This window comes from Puma concolor, chromosome E4 (assembly GCF_028749965.1).
Source record: "Puma concolor isolate L17-30 chromosome E4, mPumCon1.1.hap2, whole genome shotgun sequence".
Classification (NCBI taxonomy): domain Eukaryota; kingdom Metazoa; phylum Chordata; class Mammalia; order Carnivora; family Felidae; genus Puma; species Puma concolor.
The window spans coordinates 37032132-37057414 of NC_141683.1; the positions used below are offsets into that span (position 1 = coordinate 37032132).

The following is a 25283-nucleotide window of genomic DNA, read 5'->3' on the forward strand; positions in this document are numbered from 1 at the left end:
GGGTAGTTCTTGAGCCAAAGTTGGCTGAAAAAGGAGTCCCTTGTGTCCTCATCACCCAGGAACAGATCTACCTTGGTGTTCCAGTCATACTCAATTGGTGGCAAGAACAGCGTGTGGGAAGTGTGGCCTCCGTGCAAACACAGAGATGGATTATGAAACACAGCAGCTGGGACCCTTAGTCAGTTGTGTTCCCTGCAGTAGGAGGTCTATGAGGGGCATTCTCATGGCTGCACCTCAGGCATTTCCAGGATCACGTGGTTGGAGTGGGAGATGGGCAGCTCAGAAAGAAAGAAAGAAAGAAAGAAAGAAAGAAAGAAAGAAAGAAGAAGAGGTATATTTTTGTGGACAGATAAAACAATACCATCTAATACATAAAGTATTGTCAAAATTCTTCTAACATGCCTCTTGAACCCAACTCTTTCTTTTTATTCCCATATCTGCTACCATTGTCCATGCTTCCATTATCTTATTCCTGGATGACAGAGCATCTTCTAATGAGTTTCTGCCTTTATTCCCAACCTTCCTCAACTAATCCTATACTCCATCTTATAATTTTCTGAGTAGAACATCACTTTGAATATATCACTTTCTTACTAAAGGCCCTGCAAGATTTCAGAGGAGTCTCAAATCCTCAGTCTGGGGTTCAGGATCTTCTAATATAATTCTTACTATTCCCTAATTCAACTCCTGTATCTTGCAAATATCACCATCCTTCAAGCACACCATGTTCCTTTCCACACCAAGCATGTCTTAAAATCGTAGAGTCTCAGAGATGGAAAATCTGTATATGAGTATCAATTGTTCTCCATTCTAGCTTCTTTGCTTTTTTTTAATGTTTATTTATTTTTCAGAGAGACAGAGAACAGGTAAGGGGCAGAGAAAGAAGGAGACCGAGAATTTGAAGCAGACTCCGTCCATCAGCGCAGAGCCTGATGCTAGGTCTGAACCCACAAGTTGTGATTTCATGACCCAAGTTGAAACCAAGAGTTGGATGTTTAACCAACTGAGCCACCCAGGCACCCCACCATTCTATCTTCTTGATCTTAGGGAGACTAGAGGTGAATATTTGGAGATTAAAACAAGAATATAAAAGAAGAGAAGGGAGAAGAGAGGGAGAGAAAGACAGGGAAAGTGAGAGAGGAAGAGGAGGGGTAGTTCAAGGTCTAAGGTCTGGTCCATGTGACAAAACCAGCAGATGGTCCTTAGGGTTTTAAAAGCACGTATCTGGGATAAAGTGAAAGCTTCTGGGGATCTGGACTGTGGGAGAAGAAGGGATGGAGAGAATATGGAATAGGTTTCAGGAAAAGTCTTGTAGCAAGAAGAAAACCCACCTGGGAAAACTTCACCATTTCCAACTATCCCAAGGGCCTCCACCAACACAGGGTGAAAAGAAAAAAAAAAGCCAAGTGAGTCTGAGGGGAAAAGCATGGAAGAAAGGAAGGATGGCAGCTTCCCAAATCAGCCATCCATCTAATGTTTTTGTTGACTGGGCCCGTTAGCATAATTCTGTTCCAATAGAGCTCACATGTAAGGTATGATTGCAATCTGGTTTACTGTGGTAAGAAATCCAATTATCTTGCACACTAAACCAAGAGGGATTATTTGTAACAATAATAATCTGGGCACCAGGGCCTATAACAAGCCAAGATCTGTTTCTGTGCAGCTGTCATGCACTGGTTTTGGCTCTAACTCTTGTGACCATACAGAATAAGCCTGATCCCTTTTCATCTGGCAACCATTCAAATATTTGAAAACAATTACCATGGAGTCCCTGAGTCATTTCTTTTTCAGACTAAACATTATCAGTTTTTTAACCTTTTCTCATAGAATATAATTAGAAATATCTTGCTGCTGAATTCACTCCAGATATTTCTTACTAGGGCAAAGGAGAATGGGATTATTGCTTTCTTTGTGATAGATAATAAACATCTAAAATTGCAACCTAAAATCACATTAGGAATTTTAGTAGGTGCCCTTATGTGAAAATTAAACTTAGCCTCAATGAAGACTTGAGTCCTTTCCACTTGTGCTCCTTCTGACGCAGGTCTTCTCTATTCTGTTTTCTTTCATTTACTGGAAGACTTTATTGAGGACTTCTCATTAATTACATTTTTACTGATAAGGAACCACTGTGGGTGGCACTGGGAGTGGGAAAAATATATCTCTACTGGGATCCTCTCCTACTGCTGTGACCTGGGGAAGCTGGTGATGGCAGGATCCTGGGTCAGGACTAAGAATGAGGTAAGCAAAATGTCCAAGGTGCAAAATTTAAGGAGGCACTCACTCTCAGGTTTGTGCAAGTGCAGCACAAATAGTATAGTATTCTGGACAGAGTTCTTATCCTGTCTCCTCTCTAGTTTATTGCTTTGGATAATCCAAGAACATAGATCAGGTAGCTTAGTTCAGGTGTTGGCCATTTTAACTACAAAACAAAGTTTTACAGTTAGTACTTTTATATTCTGCACAAACAACTACACAAGTATATACTCTTATTTAAGATGCACAAAGGAAAACGATAGTCATTATATGGCATATAGTCAGAGCGAGGGAGTTCAGAATACAAGACTGGGATATTTCTCAAATCTTCCCATGACAGTAAGGAGAGAGAGGAGAAGTGTATAAATCCAACTTTTGCCCCCAGTTTGGACAATTGGAAGTGTTTATACTCATGTGTTTCCTTTGGGCTGTGAATTCTTCCTATTATTGTGCAAACTTTTCTTTAAAATTGTCCCCTGGATCTAGGTTCTCCCATTCTGCAGAGGCATAGCTCAGAACATTAAGTGACTTCCCAATGACCAGCATCAAAAGAAAAGCTCTCCATAGGAAATTTGGGAGAAAAAAGAACTTCAGCTGTGATTATATAACTAAGCCTCAGGCATAAAGGAGGCTAACTCAAAAGGGAATAGTCCCTAACAGAGACCAGTAAAACCCTTTCAGGAAAACAAAGAGAAGGGGAACACAGGCAAAGAGGGTTGAATGCATACCTCCTCCTTCAGGTTAGCTCACCATATCCAGCTCAAACCAAATCTATTTGAGGAATTCCCCATTTTAGCTTCCTCGGTGAAGGGGGACCAGGAAGATGAATGAAACAGGGTAAGTATTTAGGACTCAGTCTAGGCCCTATTCAATGACAAAGAGATACTCTAAATTTTCTAATATATGTAAAGGCAAAATGTCAGGGGAGTTCTTACCTCTGATTCAGGGAGAGAGGGTTGGAAGGAATCACAGAGAGGGGAAGCAGCCATTTGAGGTTGTATTTGCAGAATGTAATTATATACTTTTAACCTTAAATGCTACTCTTGTTATTTGTGAAAAATTCAAAGACCAAAGAATGATAAAATATAAAGTGAGAGCCTATTCCATGCTCTGGCCCTCCAGAGGAAACAGCTGTTAACAGTTTGGTGTATATCCATCCAATACTCCTGTGCCTTAAAAATGTGTTATTACATATGTATTGGGGTTCTCCAGGGAGGTATATCCTCTTTATATGTATATGCATGTGTGTATATATATATGTGTGTGTGTATATATATGTGTGTATATATATGTATATATGTATATGTATATATATATATATGTATATATATATATATTCTCTTTATATGGATGGGGAGAGAGTGAGGGATTATAAGGAGTTGGCTCACATGGTTATAAATCCCCAGATTATGGCTATTTTTTATGTCTTGCAGTTGGCTCTCTGGAGACCCAGGAGAGCTGATGGTGTAAGTTCTAATCCAAAATCCGGCAAGCTGGAGACCCAAGGGGAGCCGATGTTTCAGTTTACCTTCAAAGGCCAGAAAAGACAGATGTCCCAGCTCAAGGCTGTCAGGTAAGAAGAGTTCCCTCTTACTCAGCCTTTTTGTTCTATTCAGTTCTTCAGCTGCTTGGATAAGGATTTACTTAGTCTACCAATTCAAATATTAATCTCATCCAGAAAAACCCCCATAGACACACCCACAATAATGTTTGACCAAATATCTGGCACCCCATGGCCCAGTCAAGTTGACACATAAAACCACATTACATATTTATTATATATAACAAATCGGCTTACAGAGTATGAACTGCCTTATAATCTATTTGCATTATGGCATTGACATTAAGAACATGGGTTTCAGAGTCAGTGGGCCTAGGTTTGAGTTGTGACCTTGATAAGTCACCGAAGGGCTTTGAGTTTGTTTCCTTCTTTATAATACTGATCTAATAACATGATATAACTTACAGAGTTGTGATGAGAAGTAAATGAAATGTTGCAGATAAATTGCCTACCAGAGAATAGGCAATTCTCTGATGTACCTGATACACTGTGGCTATTGTGTATGTCAATCAATGTGGCTTCACTCCATCCATTTTTGATAAATGGATAGTATTCTATTACAGGGATGAATCCTAATTTATTTAACTGACTCCTATTGATGGACATTTAGGTTGTTTCTAATTGTTTCCTGTTCCAAACAAACAAACAAACAAACAAAGTCTTATCAACTTATTTATTTAGCAGAAATTCATAAAATTAGAATGACTGGGTCAAAAATATACTACTTATCTTTAATTTTGATGAATATTGCCACATTGTTCCTGGAAATGTTCTATCAATTTATTTCTCTCCCATCCCCACATTTGAGATCATGCCCAGTTGTCCATACCCTTACCTAAACTCAGCACTATCAATCATTTATGTCTTTGCCAATCTGATATTTAAAAGACATCTCGCTTGTTTTAATTTCCATTGCTTTTATAAATGGCAAGCTTGAGCAAATTCATATACTTAATGCCCATTAGTATTTCTTCTTTTGACCCTTCTTATCTATACGACCACTTTCCTAATAGGTGCTAAGATACTGTTTTCTTATTTTAAGTGCTCTTTAAAATCTTCAACAGTATACTAAAATCTCAAACTTATATGCCACTTAATATATGTCAGGTGCTGTTCTAAATGCTTTACATGTACTAATTAATTTATTTCTCAAAAATCCTATAAATTTGGTACTATTATTATTCTCATTTTACAGATAAAGAAACTGTGTGACACATGAAAGTTAAATAACTTGCTCAAGATCTTGCAGCTGGTGAGTGGTAGAGTCAGTTGCTCATAGGCATTTGGCTACGTCCATGCTGTACCCATTGTCATATATGCTGCAAATCTTTCTTTTCCCAATTTGTATTTGTCATCAAACTTTGTTTACAGTGTCTTTCTTCCATACAGAGCTTTTAAATTTTTATGTAGTCAAATTTCTCCTCCTCCTCCTCCTTCTTCTTTTCATGATTTCTTGCTGATCTTATTCATAAATGCTGAGTAGAACTTTCCCCAGCAAAGCAGATTCCTATCTTCCATTTTAAGACAGAAGGGTAGTCATGTGCAAAAGACATGCATGAAGGAACAGAAGAGCAGTGTGCTTTCAGGAAAAAAGTGAGGTGGTCAGATGCATGAATTCTGGGAGACAAGATTGCAAAGGTCATTCGGAACTAGATTGTCAAACACGTTGTAAGTATAGATCTTATCCTCCTGAAGGCAGCAGAAGTGGGACTCACTTAACTTATGTTTTTGTTTTTAATAAAAGTAAAACATACTCATGTATAGAATGGCATAAAACAAAATAAAAATACATATTTCCCAATTTGAACTCCCCATGTACCTAGCATATTCCCAAGAGCTTCTTTTATATGTTTATGTTTTTGGTTCTTGCAATTATCACCATAATCCTACAGAATATACTTATAATTCTGTGTTTTGATTTCTAAGTTTAGACAACACCTGTTGATTCCAGGTTATGAAAGCAGAGGGATTTCCCACCACTTCTCCCTTTCCCTCTCCTCCTAAATATATATTCAATGCTATGCCATATACATAAAATGAGGTATAATATATGCAAACATGATATATTACATATGGACAATATGATATATATATGGGCAATATGATATATATACATTCTATTATTCATTTACATCAATTAAAAATATATAAAACTTCTCCTTATCTTCCATCAGTTTTAAAAAGTAACTTCAAATTCTCCATTATGTAACAGGAGAGAAATTACCATCCCTAAACTTTCATCTCTCATCCCTTTGTTTCACTTTTTTAGCCTCACTGATGACTATATTCTTCCTTTGATGATGTCAAGATTGATAATATTTACATTCTGTTCTGTACACTAAGGATTTTTTACTTTATTTAACATCTTAGAACACATATTTATAATATGATTAAATAAATATTATTTACTGTGACCCAAATTTTATGATTAGAATTCTAAATTGGAAAATGTAATACTATTTTGCTAAATCAGTGCTGACCTAAAGAGAATATTCCAAATGTCTAGATAAAATGGATTTTCTTGTCCAAAAGAACTACTCAAAATCATGCCATATTTAATTTGCTTCATGTGTAGACCATATGGATTCCCCCCTACAATATCTAATTTCCTTTTTTTTCCAATGAGAGAAGAAATATATGCCCTTTTCATGATAATAATAAGATCTTCCAGCTTTGTAGTATATTTATTGTTGAATGGAAAGAATTTTCTTCCTGAACATCTTCTTTAGACTTTGTTTTCTAATTTGAATGTGTTACTTTCTAGGCTTGCTGTCCAAGTGTCATCCTATGATTTCTTTTCATTGTATTCATAGGTTAGTTTCATTGTTTCTTGGATCCCTAGCTTCCACTTCCTTGGAATCTGTTCTCATTTTATTAGGCTATATCATCAAGTTAAAAAAATTTTTTTAATTAAATGTGTATGACACTAGATTTTTTGAATTCATGCATTCCTTAAATGACTTGATTTTGTCCTCATTTTTTTTTTTTTTTGAGAGAGAGAGAGGTGAGTGCAAGTAGGGGAGGGACAGAGGGAGAGAGAGAGAGGGAGGGAAAGAGAGGAGTGGATCTTAAGCAGGCTCCATACTCAGTGCAGAGACCAATGCAGGGCTCAGTCCCATGATCTGGGATCGTGACCTGAGCTGAAATTGAGTCAGATGCTCAACTGACTGAGCCACCCAGGTGCCGCTGCCCTCATTCTTGATTGAGTTTGATTTGCAAAGAATTCAAGTTTCATAATCATTTTTCCCCCAGTAATCTATAGGCATTGCTCCGTCCTTTCCTAACACTCACTTTCTTGTTGGGATTTCTGATGCCTGAATCTCATTTTGGGGGAGTTGACTTTTTGTTTTGATTTACCTTTTTTCCATCTCTGGAAGCTTTAAGAATCTTCATTATCCTTCCTCTTCTGAAATGCAGTGGGATGTATCTAGATATGAGTTTTTATTCATTCAAGAGCTTATTTAGCTGTTGGAGGGCTCTTTCCATCTAAAGTCCAGAAGCTTTCTTTAGATCTGAGAAATACCTTTCCATTGTTTCTTTAACTATCTGTGCTTCATATTCTCTTTTCTTTCACTCTGAATTCTTATCAGCTAAATGCTGGACTTCCAGAGTTGATCTATGAATTATTATTTTTTTTTAATTTGGAGAGGGAAAGAGAGAGAGAGAGGGAGAGAGCATGGGGGAGAGGAGCAGAGAGACAGAGACAGAATCTTAAACAGGCTCCGCACTCAGTGCAGAGTCCACTGCGGGGCTTTGTCCCATGACCCTGGTATCATAACCTGAGCTGAAATCAAGGGTTGGATGCTCACCTGGCTGAGCCACCCAGGCACCCATGATCAATGAATTATAATTTTTTCTCATATTTTCCATTAATTTTCTTTTTTTCTCTTCTAGATCTTGTTTTGTTTTCTTCACATTCTGTTGTTTTCTTTGTTCCAATAGCTTTGATGAAGCATATTTAACAAACTATAAATTGCATATAAAGTGTATGATTCGGTAAGTCTTTTTTTTTAAGTTTATTTATTTATTGAGAGAGAGAGAGAGAGAAAACATGAGTGGGGCAGGGGCAGAGAGAGAGGGGGATACAGCGAGAATCCCAAGCAGACGTCGAGCTGACAATGTGGAGCCTGACTTGGAGCTCAAACCCACAAACTGTGAGAGCATGACCTGAGCCTAAGCCAAGAGTCAGACACTTACCAACTGAGCCACCCAGGTGCCCCATATGATTTGGTAAGTTTTGACATATGTTTATACCCATGAAACCATCAAGATAAAGGACATATCCATCACCACCAAAAGCTTCCTTCTGCCCCTTTGTAATCTCTCCCTCCTGCCCTCCCTAGACCATCTTTCTCCTTTCCCCCAGGCAACCACTCATTTGATTTATGTCACTATATATTATGTCATTCGCATATTTTAGACTTATATAAATGGGACTGTACAGTATGTATTCTTTTTTTATCTCTGACTTTTTCACTTAGCATAATTATTTTAGATTCACCCATGATGCTGTGTATATTCATAGTTCATTTCTTTTTAATTGCTAAGTATTATTCCATTGTATGGTTATGCCACGGCTTATCTATCCATTCACCTCTTGGTGAACTTTTTAGTTGTTTCAGTTTTGGCAAATAAAGATGCTATAAATACTTATGTACAAGTCTTTGCATGGACATATGCTTTCCTTTCCCTTGGACAAGTATCTAGGAGACGAATGACTAGATCATATGGTAGGTGTGTGTTTAACTTTTTATGAAACTGCCAAACTGTTTTCCAAAGTCCTGATGCCATTTTCATCCCTTTTAATGAACGTTTTGTTTCAACAATCATATTTTAAAATTTCAGTAAGTCTTCCTTGTTCTTGGATTTTTCTCTATTTATTCTTTCAATAGCAGCCTGTACTTAACAGCTTGTAATATCTTTCTGAAACTCTCTGAGTTTCCCTTGGGATCATTTATGCAGTTGTTCACTTAGGCTCTTTTCAAAGTCTAGAGATCCTTGCCTCTCTATTCATATTTTTTAATGTTTATTTATTTTTTTTATTTTTGATAGAGAGAGAGAGAGACAGAGCATGAGTGGGGGAGGGGGAGAGAGAGAGAGACAGACAGACAGAATCTGAAGCAGGCTCCAGACTCTGAGCTGTCAGCACAGAGCCTTACATGAGGCTCGAACCCATGAACCATGAGATCATGATCTGAGCTGAAGTCACATGCTTAACTGACTGAGCCACCCAGGTGCCCCTCTATTCGTATTTCTTAATGAAGGACTAGGTTGAATAACATAGATAGCTAGTGTATTGAAATAGCAAGGGAATTATTTTGGGGTATCAACACTAGGAGCCTTACCTCTTCCTAGGCAGACATTAAATTTCTTTAGAGTTTTCTGATTTTACCCTAGGTACAAGTTCTACCTTTGGAGTTAAATGGGATGAATATTTAGTAATATAGGAATAAACTCAACCAAGTGTATTTTGGTTGGGGGAGGAGTCTGAGTGGAGGAGAAAAAAGATGGATGGGGGTTAGCATCTGAAAAAAGTACATCTTTTCCCCATGTAAATTAAAACAATAAACTGCAGTAGACAAAAAGTGATAGAAGTAGCAAGTACCCTAATAGCTATATCTATTATTTTTACATAACCTTTTCTATTGAAAGTTAAAATATTTGTGCGTATTGTTTTAGGAGAGAGAAATTGGTTACTTAGGGAGTCACTAAGCAAGTGTCTTTTAAATCAGATTTTGTGGTGTTTTTTAAATTTAGTGAGCATCTTTATGAAATGAAAACTTTATGGTAGTGATTGAGACAAATTGTGCTCATGATTCACTTTCAAACCTTAGCATATCATGTAAAACTCAAATTGTACTCTTACAAATCATTGTCCTATGATTGATTGTTGTGGCCCATCAGTTTGAATCCTCAAAAGATGTCCCATAATTCCTTTAATAAATCATTCCACCTTAAAATAAAAAAAAATACCTGCAAACTTTTTTTTAATGTCAGAACATGGCATGTTAAGCTCTGTGGAAATTTCCTCTTTCATTCATAATGGTAAGCAAAGAGAAAGTCTATATTGGGGAAAAAGTAATTGGGAAGATGATAAGTAGAAAGAAACACTATGATAGATAAAGTGATCTTCAGGTTTTTCAGAGTTCTTTTAAATTTCTCTTTATCACAATCATCAATGGCTATTTTATCAGATTATTATGCAATATACACATTAAAGTTTAAAAATGATTAATAAGAGGACCCATGACACCTAAGCCTGTTATCATTTATTTACTCACTCATCAAAAATTAATTGAGTATCTACTTTCATACAAAGAATTGTAGTTGGCATTCTTGTATTTGATGAATTTAAGCAAGAAAAGCACTTAGTGACCTTCTCTGTATCAGGTCCACACATTTAAAGTTATATAAGCTGAGGAGATTTAAATGACTTTTTCCAGCAGAAGATGATTTTCCCATCTAACTCAGATTACTAATTTTCTTTAGTATTCAATTTCCTTGTGACATTTGTACATTCTTGAGGCCTTCTATATGTCGCCTCCTGCCTTCTACATGAGGGGTGGCTGTATTTACTGGTGTGTGACATATTTATGGCATTTAAAAGGTTTGTGGCATACTTTCTGACCGTTGAGTGAAAATTGTTACATAACGGTCACTTGTCATTATGGGAACCTCCAGCTGTGAAAAAAGGTTTTAAATATAATCGAGTACTCCTACTTAGAACAAAATAATATATTTCTTCATTGGGAATAAAGTTTAGCTAAGGTAGTTTGTATCCTACTAAGCATGTGTTTGTTGGACATTTTGCGTTAGGTTAGTCTCTATGACTGGAAGTTCTGATCAGTTCCCCATGCTGACAGGCTTGTATCATACTGAGTGGTAGTTTCTCAACAAACCAGAGGGTACTTGCTCCATGCATTTAGCCAACAGCAATAACTTCATTGATCAATAGGAAATTATAGCAGAGATTATACAAGAGCACATTATATTTAGAGAGGAAAAGGAAGAGAAATGTAGGTGGCCCTTCAGTCTGCAGGAAAGTCTTAGAAGATATAATGGGAGGAAAATATAAGGTAATAATTCGTGTCTGTGTGAATTGCTCTCTTCTTTTTTTTCTCTGATAGAGCTTCCGGTATCTTGAAAACTTGAGGTGGCAAGAGGGAAAACTACCATTTGATCTAAATGAATAAAAAAATTCTAGAATGCATGTTTAGTTTTTCTCTTAGTTGTTACTGTGCTGTCTATAATGGGGTAGGGAGCAAATCTTGAAGAAAATAATTGCTGGAGGCAATGAAAGAGTAAAAATAATTATTTTGATTTCTGTTTATTTTTTATCTTTTTCTTCCCATCTCAGTCTTTAATTACTTCCACACAGCCTGATGGATACATTTCTTACCATACTGAGTGATAAGGTAGAGTATCCACACACAGGATATTACTGTTCTCCTCTGATCAGAGACATTACAGTTTATCCCACCAAGTACCCGTTAGATAATCTTACTTGGCAGTCCCTACCTGAACAGCATCGTGTCATTTCTGTAGCGCTGAGGTTGTGCTGTCCAATATGGGAGGCGCTAACCGCATGTGGCTGGGCACCATAGTGCCCAGCACGGCACAAATATAGAAAGTGTTCATTGTCACAGACAATTCTTCCAAATAGCTCTGCTCTAAGAGAACCTCAAGGAAATGTGTCAAGGTAGAGTGTCCTTGTAGCCATTACTTACGATTTCTCGCTATGAAAATCCCCTGTGGGAACTGTCTCCCTCCCCTCCCCTTCATCCATGTGGGTCTCATGGGGGCTGCTGTTATTCTTCTATGACCCTGTCATTATGGCCACAGAGGTTTTTATGTCAGAGGTATGCACCTGACCCAAGCTGGTCAATTTCAGTACCTGGCCTTCTGATTGGTCTGGGACAGGATCCTTTATTTAAGTAGAGCCAATGACACCCCACCTTTTTTTGGAATATATGGACTTGGGGCCCAGAACATTGGCAGAATCTGTGAGTCATAGAGCTTGGAATTTCTCAGGGGTCATGTTTCCCACCATAGGGATAAAGTTATCCTGTGGTGAGCGACGAAAATGAAGCTAACATGCAGAAAGAGGTAGAGAAAACAGGCAGAAAGTATAGTGATAGCATTCAGGCTCCCACATCCAGCAGATACTGAGGCCCAGCTTTATTTGTATACTTCTGTCTTTATAATTAACTTTCCATTTTCCTTAAGCTATTTCAAGTTGAGTTTCTCTCATTGGCAAAGTTACCAGAACAAATAACTAATATTATAACTGTTTCCATGACATTATGGTTCATGAAAGAAATTCGGTATTAATGGTGTTAACTAGATTTCTCACTAGATCCTTATATCCAGCTACATTTTGGATAATTGCAACTGCTAACAAAGCTTAAAGTTTAAAAATGTCTCCTTGCTCAAAGATTCAAAATCCCTGGGTAACATAACTTAACACCTACTAAATTTTCCAAAATGTAATTTTTTGTATAGGTACTTGTTAAGTCTCCTTATTTATTTATTTATTTATTTATTTATTTATTTATTTATATTTATATTTTTTACTTATGTTGTTGATTTTGAGGGGAGTTCTCTGTTTAAAGTCTCCGTTTTTATATATGCAACTATATATTGCTAGAAAGAATTATTTTTTCATTCTTTTAGTGACTTTAGTCTTTTTAAATTTTTTAAATATTTATTTATTTTTGGGAGACAGAGAGACAGAGTGCAAGCAGAGGAGGGACAGAGAGAGAGAAAGAGATGCAGAATCTGAAGCAGGCTCCAGGCTCCGAGCTGTCAGCACAGAGCCCAACGTGGGGCTCAAACCCACGAAGTGCGGGATCATGACCTGAATTCGGATGCTTAACTGACTGAGCCCCTGGGCACCTGGACTTTAGTCTTTTTCTATTGAATAGCTTAAGCTTTCTGCCCACGGGTCCTGTCCCCATGCTTTGATAAAACCACTTTTTTGCACAGAAGATGTCTCAAGAATTCTTTCTTGACCATTGGCTCCCAGACCCCAACATTTCACATCACTTCTCTCTGAACCCAAGCAGGAGCTCTGCAGGCGCAGTATCCCCTATGGGAGGCGAAACTACCCCTCAAGCATCAAGGATTGCCCTGAGCCAGCAAGACCCCCGTGACTGACTGCATGACCATGACAACTTGACCTTCACGGCCCACCTGCATGTATCCGCTGACCTCTGTCCCACATTCTCCTGACTTAAACCTGGAAGGATTGTCAGCACTTTGGAGAGGCTCTGAGACACTAGTCTGCATCCTCCAGGTGTTAGCCTCATGGAAATAAATTTCTTTCTTGTTTCATGACCCAAAAAAATAAAAAAGATAAAGGAAGGTTCCAACTTTAAAAATCGCTTGTTTCTTGGGGTTAAGCATCTGACTTCGTCTCAGATCATGATCTCACAGTTCATGAGTTCAAGCCCCATGTCAGGCTCTCTGTTTTCAGCACAGAGCCTGCTTCAGTTCCTCTGACCCCCCTTCGCCCTCCCCCCCACCCCTGGCCCTGGTTCTGTCTCTTTCTCTCTCTAAATAAATAAATTAAAAAAAAATTTTGTTTCATGGGGTGCCTGGGTGGCTCAGTTGCTTAAGCGTCTAACTCTTGATTTTAGCTCAGATCATGAGCTCATGGTTCCTGGGTTCTAGCCCTGCCTAGGCCTGTGCTGTGCTGACAGCATGGAGCCTGCTTGGGATTCTCTCACTCCCTCTCTCTCTCTCTGTCCCTCCTCAGCTTGTGCTTTCTCTCTCTCAAAAATAAACTTTAAAAAAAAAATCCTTAAAAAATTAAAAATCATTTGTTTCTTAAGAATGAACCAGGAACTTTTATAAATTAGAATATGCTTTTCCATTAAGATATTGTTGCTATTAATGGTGATACGTTATTTTTTGTGTTAGTGTTTGTTTATTTTTGAGAGATAGAGAGCGAGTGGGGGAGGGGAAGAGAGGGAGACACACACAGAATCCAAAGCAGGCTCTAGGCTCTGAGCTATCAGCACAGAGCCTGATGTGGGGTTTGAACCCATGAACCATGAGACCATCACCTGAGCAAAAGTCGGATGCTTAACTGACTGAGCCACCCAAGTGCCCCAATGGTGGTAGGTTATTTTGGTTGGCACATGAATGCTACTTAACTAATGTAGGTGAAGTAACTTTTCACTTTCCCTTTGAGTTGACCTTTCCACATGATTCACTTTACTAATGTTTAGCCATACCACCTGATATTTAAGCTTTGTTGCATTCCTGGAAGTCAACTATAATTTTAAATAATATTTCTGTGAAATTTTAAGATGAACCTTAAAATACGAAGAACACATTTCCATTTCTGAACCACAAGTAAGGGAATTACATTGACTTCTTTTATTTTTATTTTCCCATCTCAACCCCTGTCCGCACAACACATGGTGGGGAAAATTGGGTAATTGCTTGAACTATATGTTTGGAAAATATTTTGCAAATAAACTTATTAATAAAGAAGAATGAAGAATTTACTTTTTATATATATAATTTATTGTCATGTTAGCTAACATACAGTATATACAGTGTGCTCTTGGTTTTGGGGGTAGATTCCGTGATTCTTTGCTTACATACAACACCCAGTGCTCATTGCAACAAGTGTTCTCCTCAATGCCCAACACCCATTTTTCTCTCTCTCCCCTGTCCCCCACATCAACCCTCAGTTTGTTCTCTGTATTTAAGAGTCTCTTATAGTTTGCCTCCCTCCCTCTCTGTTTGAAACTATTTTTTCCCCTTCCCTTCCCCCACGGTCTTCTGTTAAGTTCCTTAAGATCCACATGTGAGTGAAAACATATGATATATCTTTCTCTGACTGACTTATTTCACTTAGCATACTACTCTCCAGTTCTAACCACGTTGCTGCAAATGGCAGGATTTCATTCTTTCTCATTGCCAAGTAGTATTCCATTGTAAATGGAATCTTTTCATGTCTTCTTTATCCATTCATCAGTTGATGGACATTTGGGCTCTTTCCATAATTTGGCCATTGTTGAAAGTGCTGCTATAAACCTTGGGGTACATGTGCCCCTCTGAATCAGCACTCCTGTATTCTTTGGGTAAATTCCTAGTAGCACTATTGCTGGGTTGTAGGGTAGTTCTATTTTTAATTTTTTGAGGAACCTCCACAGAGCAGCTGCACCAGTTTGCATTTCCACCAACAGCGCAAGAGGGTTCTCATTTCTCCACATCCTCACCAGCATCTGTTGTTTCCTGAGTTGTTCATTTTAGCCACTCTGACTGGTACGAGGTGGTATCTCAATGTGGTTTTGATTTGTATTTCCCTGATGATGAGTGATGTTGAGCATCTTTTCATGTGTCTGTTGGCCATCTTGAAGTCTTCTTTGGAAAAGTGTCTGTTCATGTCTTCTGCCCATTTCTTCACTGGATTATTTGTTTTTTGGGTATTGAGTTTGCTAAGTTTTTTATAGATTTTGGATACTAACCCTTTATCCGATATGTCACTTGCAAATATCTTCTCCCATTCCATCAGTTGGATTTTAGTTTTGTTGATTGTTTCCTTTGCGGTGCAGAAGCTTTTTATCTTGATGAAGTCCCAATAGTTCATTTTTGCGTTTAATTCCCTTGCCATTGGAGATGTGTCAAGCAAGAAATTGCTGTGGTTGAAGTCAAAGAGGTTGTTGCCTGTTTTCTCCTCCAGGGTTGTGATGGTTTTCTGCCTCACAGTTAGGTCTTTCATCCATTTTGAGTTTATTTTTGTGTATGGTGTAGGAAAATGGTCCTGTTTCAGAAGAATGAAGAATTTAAAAGGAAGCAGTTCTTGAATATCCCCTAGTGCATAAAGGTATATAGACTAAATAATTTAGAGGTACCAGGTCTAAATTAGAAAAAATAATGTCAGTAGGTAATCAGTAAAATAAAAAACATTTATGTATTTTTTGTAAAGATTTTATTTATTTTGTATGTAAACTCTCCATCCAACATGACCAAGAGTCATATACCCTATCAACTTAGTCAGCCAGATACCCCAAAATGTAAAACATTTAAATTGTAATGTAATTGTAAGTATCAAATTAAAAGTATCAAACCCATAGCATACTTCAGAAATAGGATTATATGTATAAGAAGATAAATCTCAATTCCAAATGGCAGATAAGCAAACTTAGCAGCTATATGAATGTTGGAAAGTGAAGGTAAGCCATATGATATTGTCCATGACTGGTTTCATAGAAAATTTCCAATTAGAAATTTGGAGAGCACAGTTTTTTGTTTTGTTTTGTTTTGTTTTAAAGGTAATGTTGGCAGAGGGAATTCTATATTCTAATCTGGGGGAAAATGTCATCAGTGCTGAATAGCCTTGGGCTAAATTCCTGAATTTAACAAGTTTAAAGCTCAAATGCACCACACATGTACAAATTAATTTCCTGAGCAAACTATGGTGATATTAACCTGGGCATGGAAGCTCACACAACTTGGTTATATATATAGTAACTTGTGTGTTGGTGATGAAATAATAATAATTAGGTCTTTCTGACTTTCCATATGAAATTCTTAAAAAGGTTGAACAATTGGATTATTCAGAGCCAGTCAGAAACCATAAACTCAGAACTGTCAGTTTCAAGTTCAAACACATGCTTTAGAGTTCAAGACATTTTTAAGGGAGGTTACCTGGAGAAAATATCTTTGGCACTATACATATTTTACCTATATTTCATAGATAATCTGTCTCTCTCTCTCTCACACACACATACACACAGCTTTCCTGAAATATGGACGTTTAAATATTTTCTGGGTACAATTTGTTCCTTAAATAACAACTCTTGCTTGTAGCCTGCTTTTAGTATACAGTTCCTGGTTCAGTAAATATTCACTGAATTAATGAAAATGGTAAAGAATGAATGTCTAATTGAACATAAGCTGTGACTGAGGGAGGGATTATATAAAAGCAATGAAAGACAGTTCTGCTCTAGATTTACAGTCCAACCTCACTTACATAAGTGCAAAATCTTTTCTTCTTTGTGTCAGTCCCCAGTATAGCTATTTGGCGCTAGGAGTTATCATTTTCTCTTCATTTCAGAATCAGTTAAATCCCTATTCCTCAATGTTGTTGATTGTCCAGACTCTCAGTACCAAATGAAGTTGCAAATTGGGTAAATGGTTGAGTGGTTCAAGTACTTGAGGTAAAAAATGAAGGGGCTAAGTGTTGCTGTGTTCTAGATTGGCCTGTAACTGTTCATAACACCCACAGGTTTGTAGATTTTTTAAAAAGCTGCATGTGACATGCTTTTCAGGCCCTTTATCAAAACTGTCTGATCCCTACTTTTGTATGGCCTCAAGGTGTGTTTATAATGTGGAGATAAATATCAACTCCTATTTCCAAAGTGGAAACCAAGCTCAGGGTAGTGGCAAGCTTTATCAGAAATGTGTGCGTGTGTGTGTGTGCGCGTGACAAAGACAGAGACAGAGACAGAGAGAGAGAGAGAGAGAGAGAGAGAGAGAGAAACAGAGATAGGGGGAGCGCAACGGAAGCTGCTGTCCTTAGGATGCCTTTCTCCTGTTTGCTCTTTGCCAACTAGCTGTCTCTTCACCCCAGAGCAGAGATCTGAGGCGAGTACTTGGCTGATTCAGGCAAAGCAAAGCAAAACCAAAACAGACCTTCAGATTACCTAAACAAGGAGTTATTGGGTAGGAATCCCCGAGCCCAGTCTTCAAGCGAGGAGACCTGTCCATGGTCCTGACCACATCCTTTCCCTACTCTCCTCCTTCTTCGGCTACGGATGCTGCCAGCACCCGAGATGCGTACGCCTCCGCCGTGGTCCTGGGCCCGGGGAAGCCCCGGGCCAAGCGAGTCGGAGCCTCCTGCACATGCTCAGTGCGCCTCGGGCCGGTCTCCGGCGAAGGTGCCGGGGCTCCCCAGACTGGGCACCTATTTTGAATCCCGGCGCGAGGTGCTGTGGGGGTGGCGGGGTGGGGGCGGGGCGGCGTCACGTGCCGCCAGCGGCGGCGGCAGCCCGGGAAGGTTCCATTTCTTCGGCGGCCAGCAGTCGGACGCTCGGGGCGCCCCTCCTCCGCCCCGCCCCAGCCCGCCCCAGCCCGCCCCGCCCGCGGCTCCCCTCCGGGCTGCGCAGCCGGGCGTTTGCGGGGCCTGCCCCGCCCCTCTGGCTGGCGGACTCCGTGCGTCTTCCGCCCGCACGCCGGCCCGCCGTCCCCGCCATCCAGTTGGTGCGGTCCATGGCGAGCACATCATGGCGATTGAAGGTAAGTGGAGGCCGGCCGCGGTGAGGGAGGAGGGGGAACGCCCAGGGAGCGGGGCTCCGAGGCGCCCGGGAGGCCGTGGCGCGGGTGGGGCGCTCGCCTGCGGGAGGGGAGCCGGCTGGGGAGGCGCAGGGGTCCAGACCGCGTCTCGGGAGACGGGTGGGCGGAGCGGCGCCTCGGGTCCGCCCGACTTGCTCCGGCCCTGGCGGTCCAGTCGGCCTCGGCCCGGGGCCCGGCGCGGGGAGGAGCCGGTGCGCCTGACAGGTGCCGTGCCTGGCGGCGCCGAGTGGGGCTCCGGTGCGGCCCTGCAGAGCCCCGCGGGACGGGCCCGGGGAGCGAGGGACCGCGGGGCTTAGCCCCTTCCATCGCCCACCCCCCGTACCCCTTCCTCCGGCAAGTACCCGCTTTGCTACCAAACTGGAAGTCCAGTTTTGCTGTCCCAGTCCTAACCATTCTTAGTCCCTGCTCTGGAGCTGACGCTGGACCGCACTCTTCGTCCATTCCCCTCTGTTTGCTGCTGTTAGGGGGTAGGAAATTTGGGATGAAGTTAATTTCCGCAAGTGTTTTTTCCCCTAACACTCAAAACTGCTTTTTCTCTAGGAAAGAGAAGTAAATACATCTGAAATAACAAACGCACGCTCTTAGAATCCTGCGTGTGTATCAGTCCACTAAGTGTTAGTGTCAACAATACTCGTATTTTCGAAATACTTAGTGTTTACCACTTAGCCAGGTGAGGTAGTTGCCATCAAAGTGTATTTTCTTCTTGTTCCATGTTTTTGGAAGTGTCTGTATTTTGCTTTGCTTTTAAGGAGGATATTGTGAAAATTAGTATCACACGGCTAGGATGTTTATGTGAAAGACTGCACCATCTTCCAGCCTGTGTCCTTCTGAGCTTAACTCAGACAGTGAAAATTTGTAAAATTTACCTGGGTGCACGTCCGTGTGTACAGATTCACATCATCTGTACAGATGTTCGAGGTACCTTTGGCTGTATCCTCATTAGCTCAGATTTTATGTGTGTTCCTCGTAAACAAAACTTTTCAGAGCACTTCCCATCTTGGTGACTGACTAATCACCAGTAACATACAGCTCTGGGGGTTCCTTTTTGTCAGATCCTGCATCCTCCAAAATAACTTTAGTTGTGTTTATGCTTATTTAAGAGATTCTACCTATTATATGCAAGACACACATTTCAGACACATTCACACATTTCAAATAGCTACTGTAGCCAAAACGATGGATAGCACTGGGAACAAGATCTATTTCATAACCTTTGATATTCCTGTTACCCAGAGTGGTACTTTCAAACTCTTTTCCTTATTGTACTTTTTACTAGAGGTTAAAAACCCAGCAACCAAATCCACTGATTAATGTTTTGTACTTTATTTCCCCAACCAGTTTGTGGTAGTATTTCTTAATGATGTGGTAAAGCTAAAAAGGTTTATGCGGAAGGTATAATAGCATCTGGATCTGATCTTGTAACTTGTAATTTCTTGATATATTTTAGTTTTTCCTCTTTTTCTCAATCTTTCCTACCCCACAGTTAAATGTGATTGATTCCTTTTTTTATGTTAACTGATGGCATTTTGTTCTGCCTTTTACTACTAGTATGTTTAAGGAACAAGATTTTTGAAATTCTCCTAGAGATTCTTCTGTGTTTTAGATACTCTCATCGGTTTTTTAATACTTAAACATTTGTCAAAGTCTTCTTAATATAAAGATTGGAAATTATACTTTTTCTAGTTTGGTATAGAGACTAAAGTTAGTATTAGCATTTCAAATAAAGATGTCAGGTCAGGTTAGTCTAACTGTGCTGTTTATTACATACTGGAACACTTTTTTTTTTTTAATTGTTTTTAATGTTGATTTATTTTTGAGAGGGAGAGAGAAACAGAGCTTGAGCAGGGGAGAGGCAGAGAGAGAGAAGGAGACACAGAATCTGAAGCAGGCTCCAGGCTCCCAGCTGTCAGCACAGAGCCTGACATGGGGCTCCAACTCATGAACCGCAAGATCATGACTTGAGCTGTAGTCGGACGCTTACAACCAACTGAGCCACCAGCTGCCCCCCGCACCCTCCACCCCAGCACATTCCCATGCTGTTTTTTTTTTTTAATTTTTTTAAATGTTTATTTATTTTTGAGACAGAGAGAGACAGAGCATGAACGGGCGGGGGGGGGGGTGCAGAGAGAGGGGGAGATACAGAATCTGAAGCAGGCTCCAGGCTCTGAGCTGTCAGCACAGAGCCTGACGCAGGGCTCGAACTCACAAACTGCGAGATCATGACCTGAGCTGAAGTCAGAGGCTCAACCAACTGAGCCACCCAGGCACCCCTCCCATGCTGTTTTATGAAGTAAAATGAACTCTGGATGATGGCTTTGTACTAGAGACGTTTTAGGATTTTAGTGGCCCAAGGGGGCATCTCATTCAACCTTCTTCCCAATGAAATGGTTCTTAAAACATTCAGTCCCTTCATTCACCTGTTAATTCAGCAGACTTAATGAGCACTAGCTGTACTCAGTGTTCTGTGCTGGACTCTATGGGGCCATAAAGATGACTAAGACTGCACTCCTTCCCTCAAGGAGCACATGTTCTAGTTGGGGAGACAGATAATTTTAGTCATGTAATTACAATACGGTGTGAACAACAAAGGATGAATCATCTTTTGTATAAAAACACTCAATGGGGATGAATTTATTGAACTCATGTGCCAGTGGACATTGAACAATGTCTGCCAAGTGGAAGTATAATTCTTACAGTTCATGAGGTCTTTGAATTTGACCAAAAACCTGCCATTCAGTAACTTCTGTCTAACTACTACTCCTAGATCTGCCGTTTGGAGCAATAAATTAAAAGCCCTCTATTCCCTATATACATGACATCCCTTCTGCCATTTGAAGACAACTTTTGAACACTTTCTAGACAGAATAACCAGCTCTTCCTCTGGATGGTGTATAGTTGTATGTATGTTTTAAAGTTTGAAATGAAATCCATTCCAGATGTGTTGCTGAGTAGCATACATTTAAAACTGTTCTGCCATTTCTTATCTTGTGCATAATCCTATTAATGTAGCTTAATATTAGCATAGCCTTTTTGGAACTGTATGTTGGCTCAAGATGAGGTTGAAATGAACCAAAACCATAGAGTCTCTTTCACCTGGACTTCTTTCACATCAGGTGTCTTCAATCCCTTGCATAGCAAACCAGTGTTTTGACTCAAAGAACAGATCATTTGTATCTGTTAAGCATATTCTTCCTAGCTCTGGCTCCACATTTTAACCCTTGAATTTAGATTTTTAAGTACTGAGGGTTACTTTTATTTCCTCCTTTATGTAAAACCCATATTGTACGTACTAAGTAATCATTCACTTCCTCCTTTTATCAGAAAGTAAGTGCTAGTCAGGACTCAGACAAATATATGATGATGGTGTTACCACACTGATCTAATATAATTCCAGTCAGAGGTAAAGAAGTTAGTTCTAGGGGTGCCTGGGTGGCTCATTCAGTTAAGTGTCCAGCTTCAGCTTAGGTCATGATTTCATGGTTCGTGAGTTTGAGCCGCATGTTGGGCTCTGTGCTGACAGCTTGGAGCCTGAAGCCTACTTTGGATTCTGTGTCCTCCTCTCTCTCTCTCTGTCTCTCTGTCTCTCTCCTCTCTCTCAAAAATAAATAAACATTAAAAAAAAGAATTTAGTCCTATCTTTTTTCTTTTAATTTTTTTTTTTAACGTTTATTTATTTTTGAGACAGAGAGAGACAGAGCATGAACAGGGGAGGGTCAGAGAGAGAGGGAGACACAGAATCTGAAACGGGCTCCAGGCTCTGAGCCGTCAGCACAGAGCCCGACGCGGGGCTCGAACTCACGGACCGTGAGATCATGACCTGAGCTGAAGTCGGACGCTTAACCGACTGAGCCACCCAGGCACCCCACCTATCTTAAATTAAAGTACAATTTTGAGAAAGCATTTTGAAATATTGAAGAGTTTACAGATCCTTATTGTTACCCTAGAGGTCTGGTGGTAATCATGTTGGGAATCATTGGTCTGCTCTAGCCTATCAAGACCTATAGTTTTCATCCAGTGTTTTAATTCTTGTAATGTTGGCCTTTGTCAGTCTGGCATTGTTAACCATTTCCTGTGTTTAGGAACTTTTCTCCTCTCTCTTGATTACTTCTCAGTCTTTCCTTCATCTTCTTTGCCTAATGTTCTTTGTGTTTCCATTCTTTTTTTTTTTTTTTCAATGTTTCTATTTATTTTTGAGAGAGAGAGACCAGGGGAGGGGCAGAGAGAGTGGGGGATAGAGGATCCGAAGCAGGTTCTGTGCTGACAGCAGAGAGCCTGATGCGGGGCTCAAACTCAGTGAACCATGAGATTATGACCTGAGCTGAAGTCAGACGCTCAACCGACTGAGCCACCCAGGTGCCCCTGTGTTTCCATTCTTAATCCTGTTCTCATCTTCTCCACATACTGCTGTAATTGCACATATTGAGTAATTTTGTAATCACTTGTTTATAATTTGTCTTTCCTGTCAATTCCAGAAGGTAATATCTTCTTCATTTTTTTACTCCTTACATTTTGCACAGTATCTGAGTATAGTATATAGTCCACAAATATTTTTTGAATAGTTAGAATGGAATTCTGTAAATTATAGATGTTGATTACATTGATTCCCAGATGTATTTGACCAAAAATCTGCCATTCATTAACTTCTGTCTATCTACTAGTCCTTCTAGTTCAGCTTTCTGGAGCAGTAAATTGAAAGTGCACTATTAATTCTTGTGATGAGAACCGAGTGATGTATGGAAGTGTGGAATCACTATATTGTACCCTTGAAACTAATACTACACTGTATGTTAACTGGAATTTAAATAAAAACTTAAAAAAATGAAAAGTGTTGGGGCGCCTGGGTGGCTCCGTTGGTTAAGCATCTGACTCTTGGTTTCAGCTCACATCATGATCTCACAGTTGGTGGGCTCAAGCCCTGTATCAGACTCTGTGCTCTCCCCCCCCCCCCAATAAGTAGACTTTAAAAAAGCAAATAAAAGTGCACTGTTAATAAAACTACACAGAGTTTTCCTAATTTATATTTTCAGATAGTAGCTAGATATCATGGGTATTCCACAACAATCCAAAATATTTAGTTTGGGACATTCAAAATGTCCTAAAGTTGTCATCACAGCCACCACATCCAGTTTCTGTATCCCCACTCTATGCAAATTTACCATCTGAGTGTCATTTTTAAGTAACCAGACATCTGAGATAGAAATCTGGAAATCAACCTTGTCTTAAAATTCACCCCCCCCCCACATCTTGTTGATCGCTAAGTCCTGCCAAGTCTACATCTCAAACGAATTTATGATGCTTAGTGCTTATACTTTAGTTTATTCCCCCTCATTAAAGGGCTTGTATTAGTTTCCTAGCTATTCTTGTTAGCACCAGTTTTAGGGTTCCTTCCAACCCATATTCTCAACTGTTGCTAGTTATCTTTGTAACATATAAGTTATTTAAAACCTCAGGTTAGAGCAGGCCTTTAATGATCTGACCTATGCCCCTCCTTCCCTCACTCCACATTTTTCTGACTTCCATAGGATTATCAAAATAGAGGTAAAAGTACTCACTTTTATTGTTAATGTGCTGTATATCAACGTTAACTACTTTACCTTTCTGGGTAACATTTTTTAAAGTTATAAAAGAAAACTATATTAGAAAGAATCTGTGTGTGTATGTGTGTGTGTGTGTATACCTTTTATTCATAAGGCACTTTGTCGTTTACCACACACTTCCACATACGTACTTTTTTAATCATCAGTACAATTCTGAGGTGCTTTCGAAGGTTTGTTGTGACTCTAAGATTTCCAAGGCAGAATTTGGACTTTTGAAGTATCGAATTAAGAAATCCCAATACAGGGGCGCCTGGGTGGCACAGTCAGTTAAGCGTCCGACTTCAGCCAGGTCACGATCTCGCGGTCCGTGAGTTCAAGCCCCGCGTCGGGCTCTGGGCTGATGGCTCAGAGCCTGGAGCCTGTTTCCGATTCTGTGTCTCCCTCTCTCTCTGCCCCTCCCCCGTTCATGCTCTGTCTCTCTCTGTCCCAAAAATAAATAAACGTTGAAAAAAAAATTAAAAAAAAAAAAAGAAATCCCAATACAAACATGTTCTGCTACAAGTCCTGAGGGAGAACATCACACTCCTTTCCTGCTTTCCATGTTATTGTAAGAGCTCATTAGGATGTAATGGGGGATGATAGAATTAGGAAGTCATGCCTGTCTGCAGTCTGTGGCAGAATGAGACAGTTTATCGAGCAGTTTATTTTTGGAGGATTTACAGTTCAGTGTAATCAATGATATTCCTAAAAGGGATGTTTTGACTTTCGGCAGGTATAAAATTCCTGATGTTTTGCAGAGATTTAGGATATGTCTAGATGTGAGGTATGTTTGTTCAGAGACCTCTCTCTGTAATTACTCTTGAATAATTTACAGTCTATTTAAGGTTTCTGTCCTAACTCACTAAACCAAATTAGAAAAAACCTAGGGAACATTAGAGAAACAGTTGCATTAAGAAACATTTCCTTTTTTCATTGGTTTAGGTAGTGTTAGAACACAGTGGCACAGGCCAGCATAGAAAGCTAGAGAACCACATGTTGGCTTATTTATTTGTTGAGTAATGCTGCTTGCGTTATTGTTTTCTTTAAAGTGATTGTAGTGTTTGTCCATAGCATATGTGTAGTAGCATAGTAGACTGTCTTCGAAGATTTCCAGTTAGCTGACTTCATTCTTTCCTCCACTCCCAAGTCCTACCTAGTTTATACCTAACGTGACAAGCCTGTGGGGGAGAACGTCAGATTCAACAAACTACTGTCAATGAAACATTGTAGACTTTTGAATAAGATAATTATGTGCATATTTCGTATGTATGTGTAGTAAAATCTTAATTGAAACCTAAAAAATTGGAACCCTTGATTGACTTTTTTTTTTTTAAGAAGGAAGAAATAGGGACAACGCAGCAAACTGTCATCAGGAATTTGTTTATCTAGGAAGTTATTTAAAAACAAACTTCTAAGATCCATGTGTACGTTCAGAACATTACAGTTGTAAGGCTGTATTAGGAGTCATCAGGAGATAGAGGATTTTAATGAAAAATTATCTTCAACATTTTGAACTTACTAATACAATAATGCATATTAGTAATTTTAACAAATGAACTGGTGCAGTAGTCAAAACA

General features: G+C 39.5%; 1 protein-coding gene and 1 long non-coding RNA gene across 4 annotated transcripts in view; one reads left to right on the forward strand and one right to left on the reverse strand.

Moving 5' to 3' along the window:
* The first annotated feature begins 2037 nt into the window (after positions 1-2037).
* Positions 2038-25283, forward strand: part of SYT14 (synaptotagmin 14) — a 244691-nt gene continuing 221445 nt past the window's right edge. Inside the window, exons 1-3 of one of the 3 annotated variants that reach the window (XM_086694035.1) lie at positions 2038-2241; positions 3690-3829; positions 5013-5069. Coding sequence is in view for 2 of the 3 variants with exons in the window: in XM_086694033.1 (XP_086550159.1) it covers positions 18061-18073 (13 nt within the window). In the remaining variant the exon portion in view is untranslated. Of the gene's footprint in view, positions 2242-3689; positions 3830-5012; positions 5070-17883; positions 18074-25283 lie in introns of those variants that run through there. The other 2 variants (XM_086694033.1, XM_086694034.1) reach the window with 2 other exon arrangements.
* LOC147572592 (uncharacterized) lies at positions 14333-17864 on the reverse strand. Its single transcript, XR_015246124.1, has 2 exons — positions 17482-17864; positions 14333-15646 (listed from the first exon to the last, which is right to left on the reverse strand). It is a non-coding gene; the product is annotated as an uncharacterized LOC147572592 (long non-coding RNA).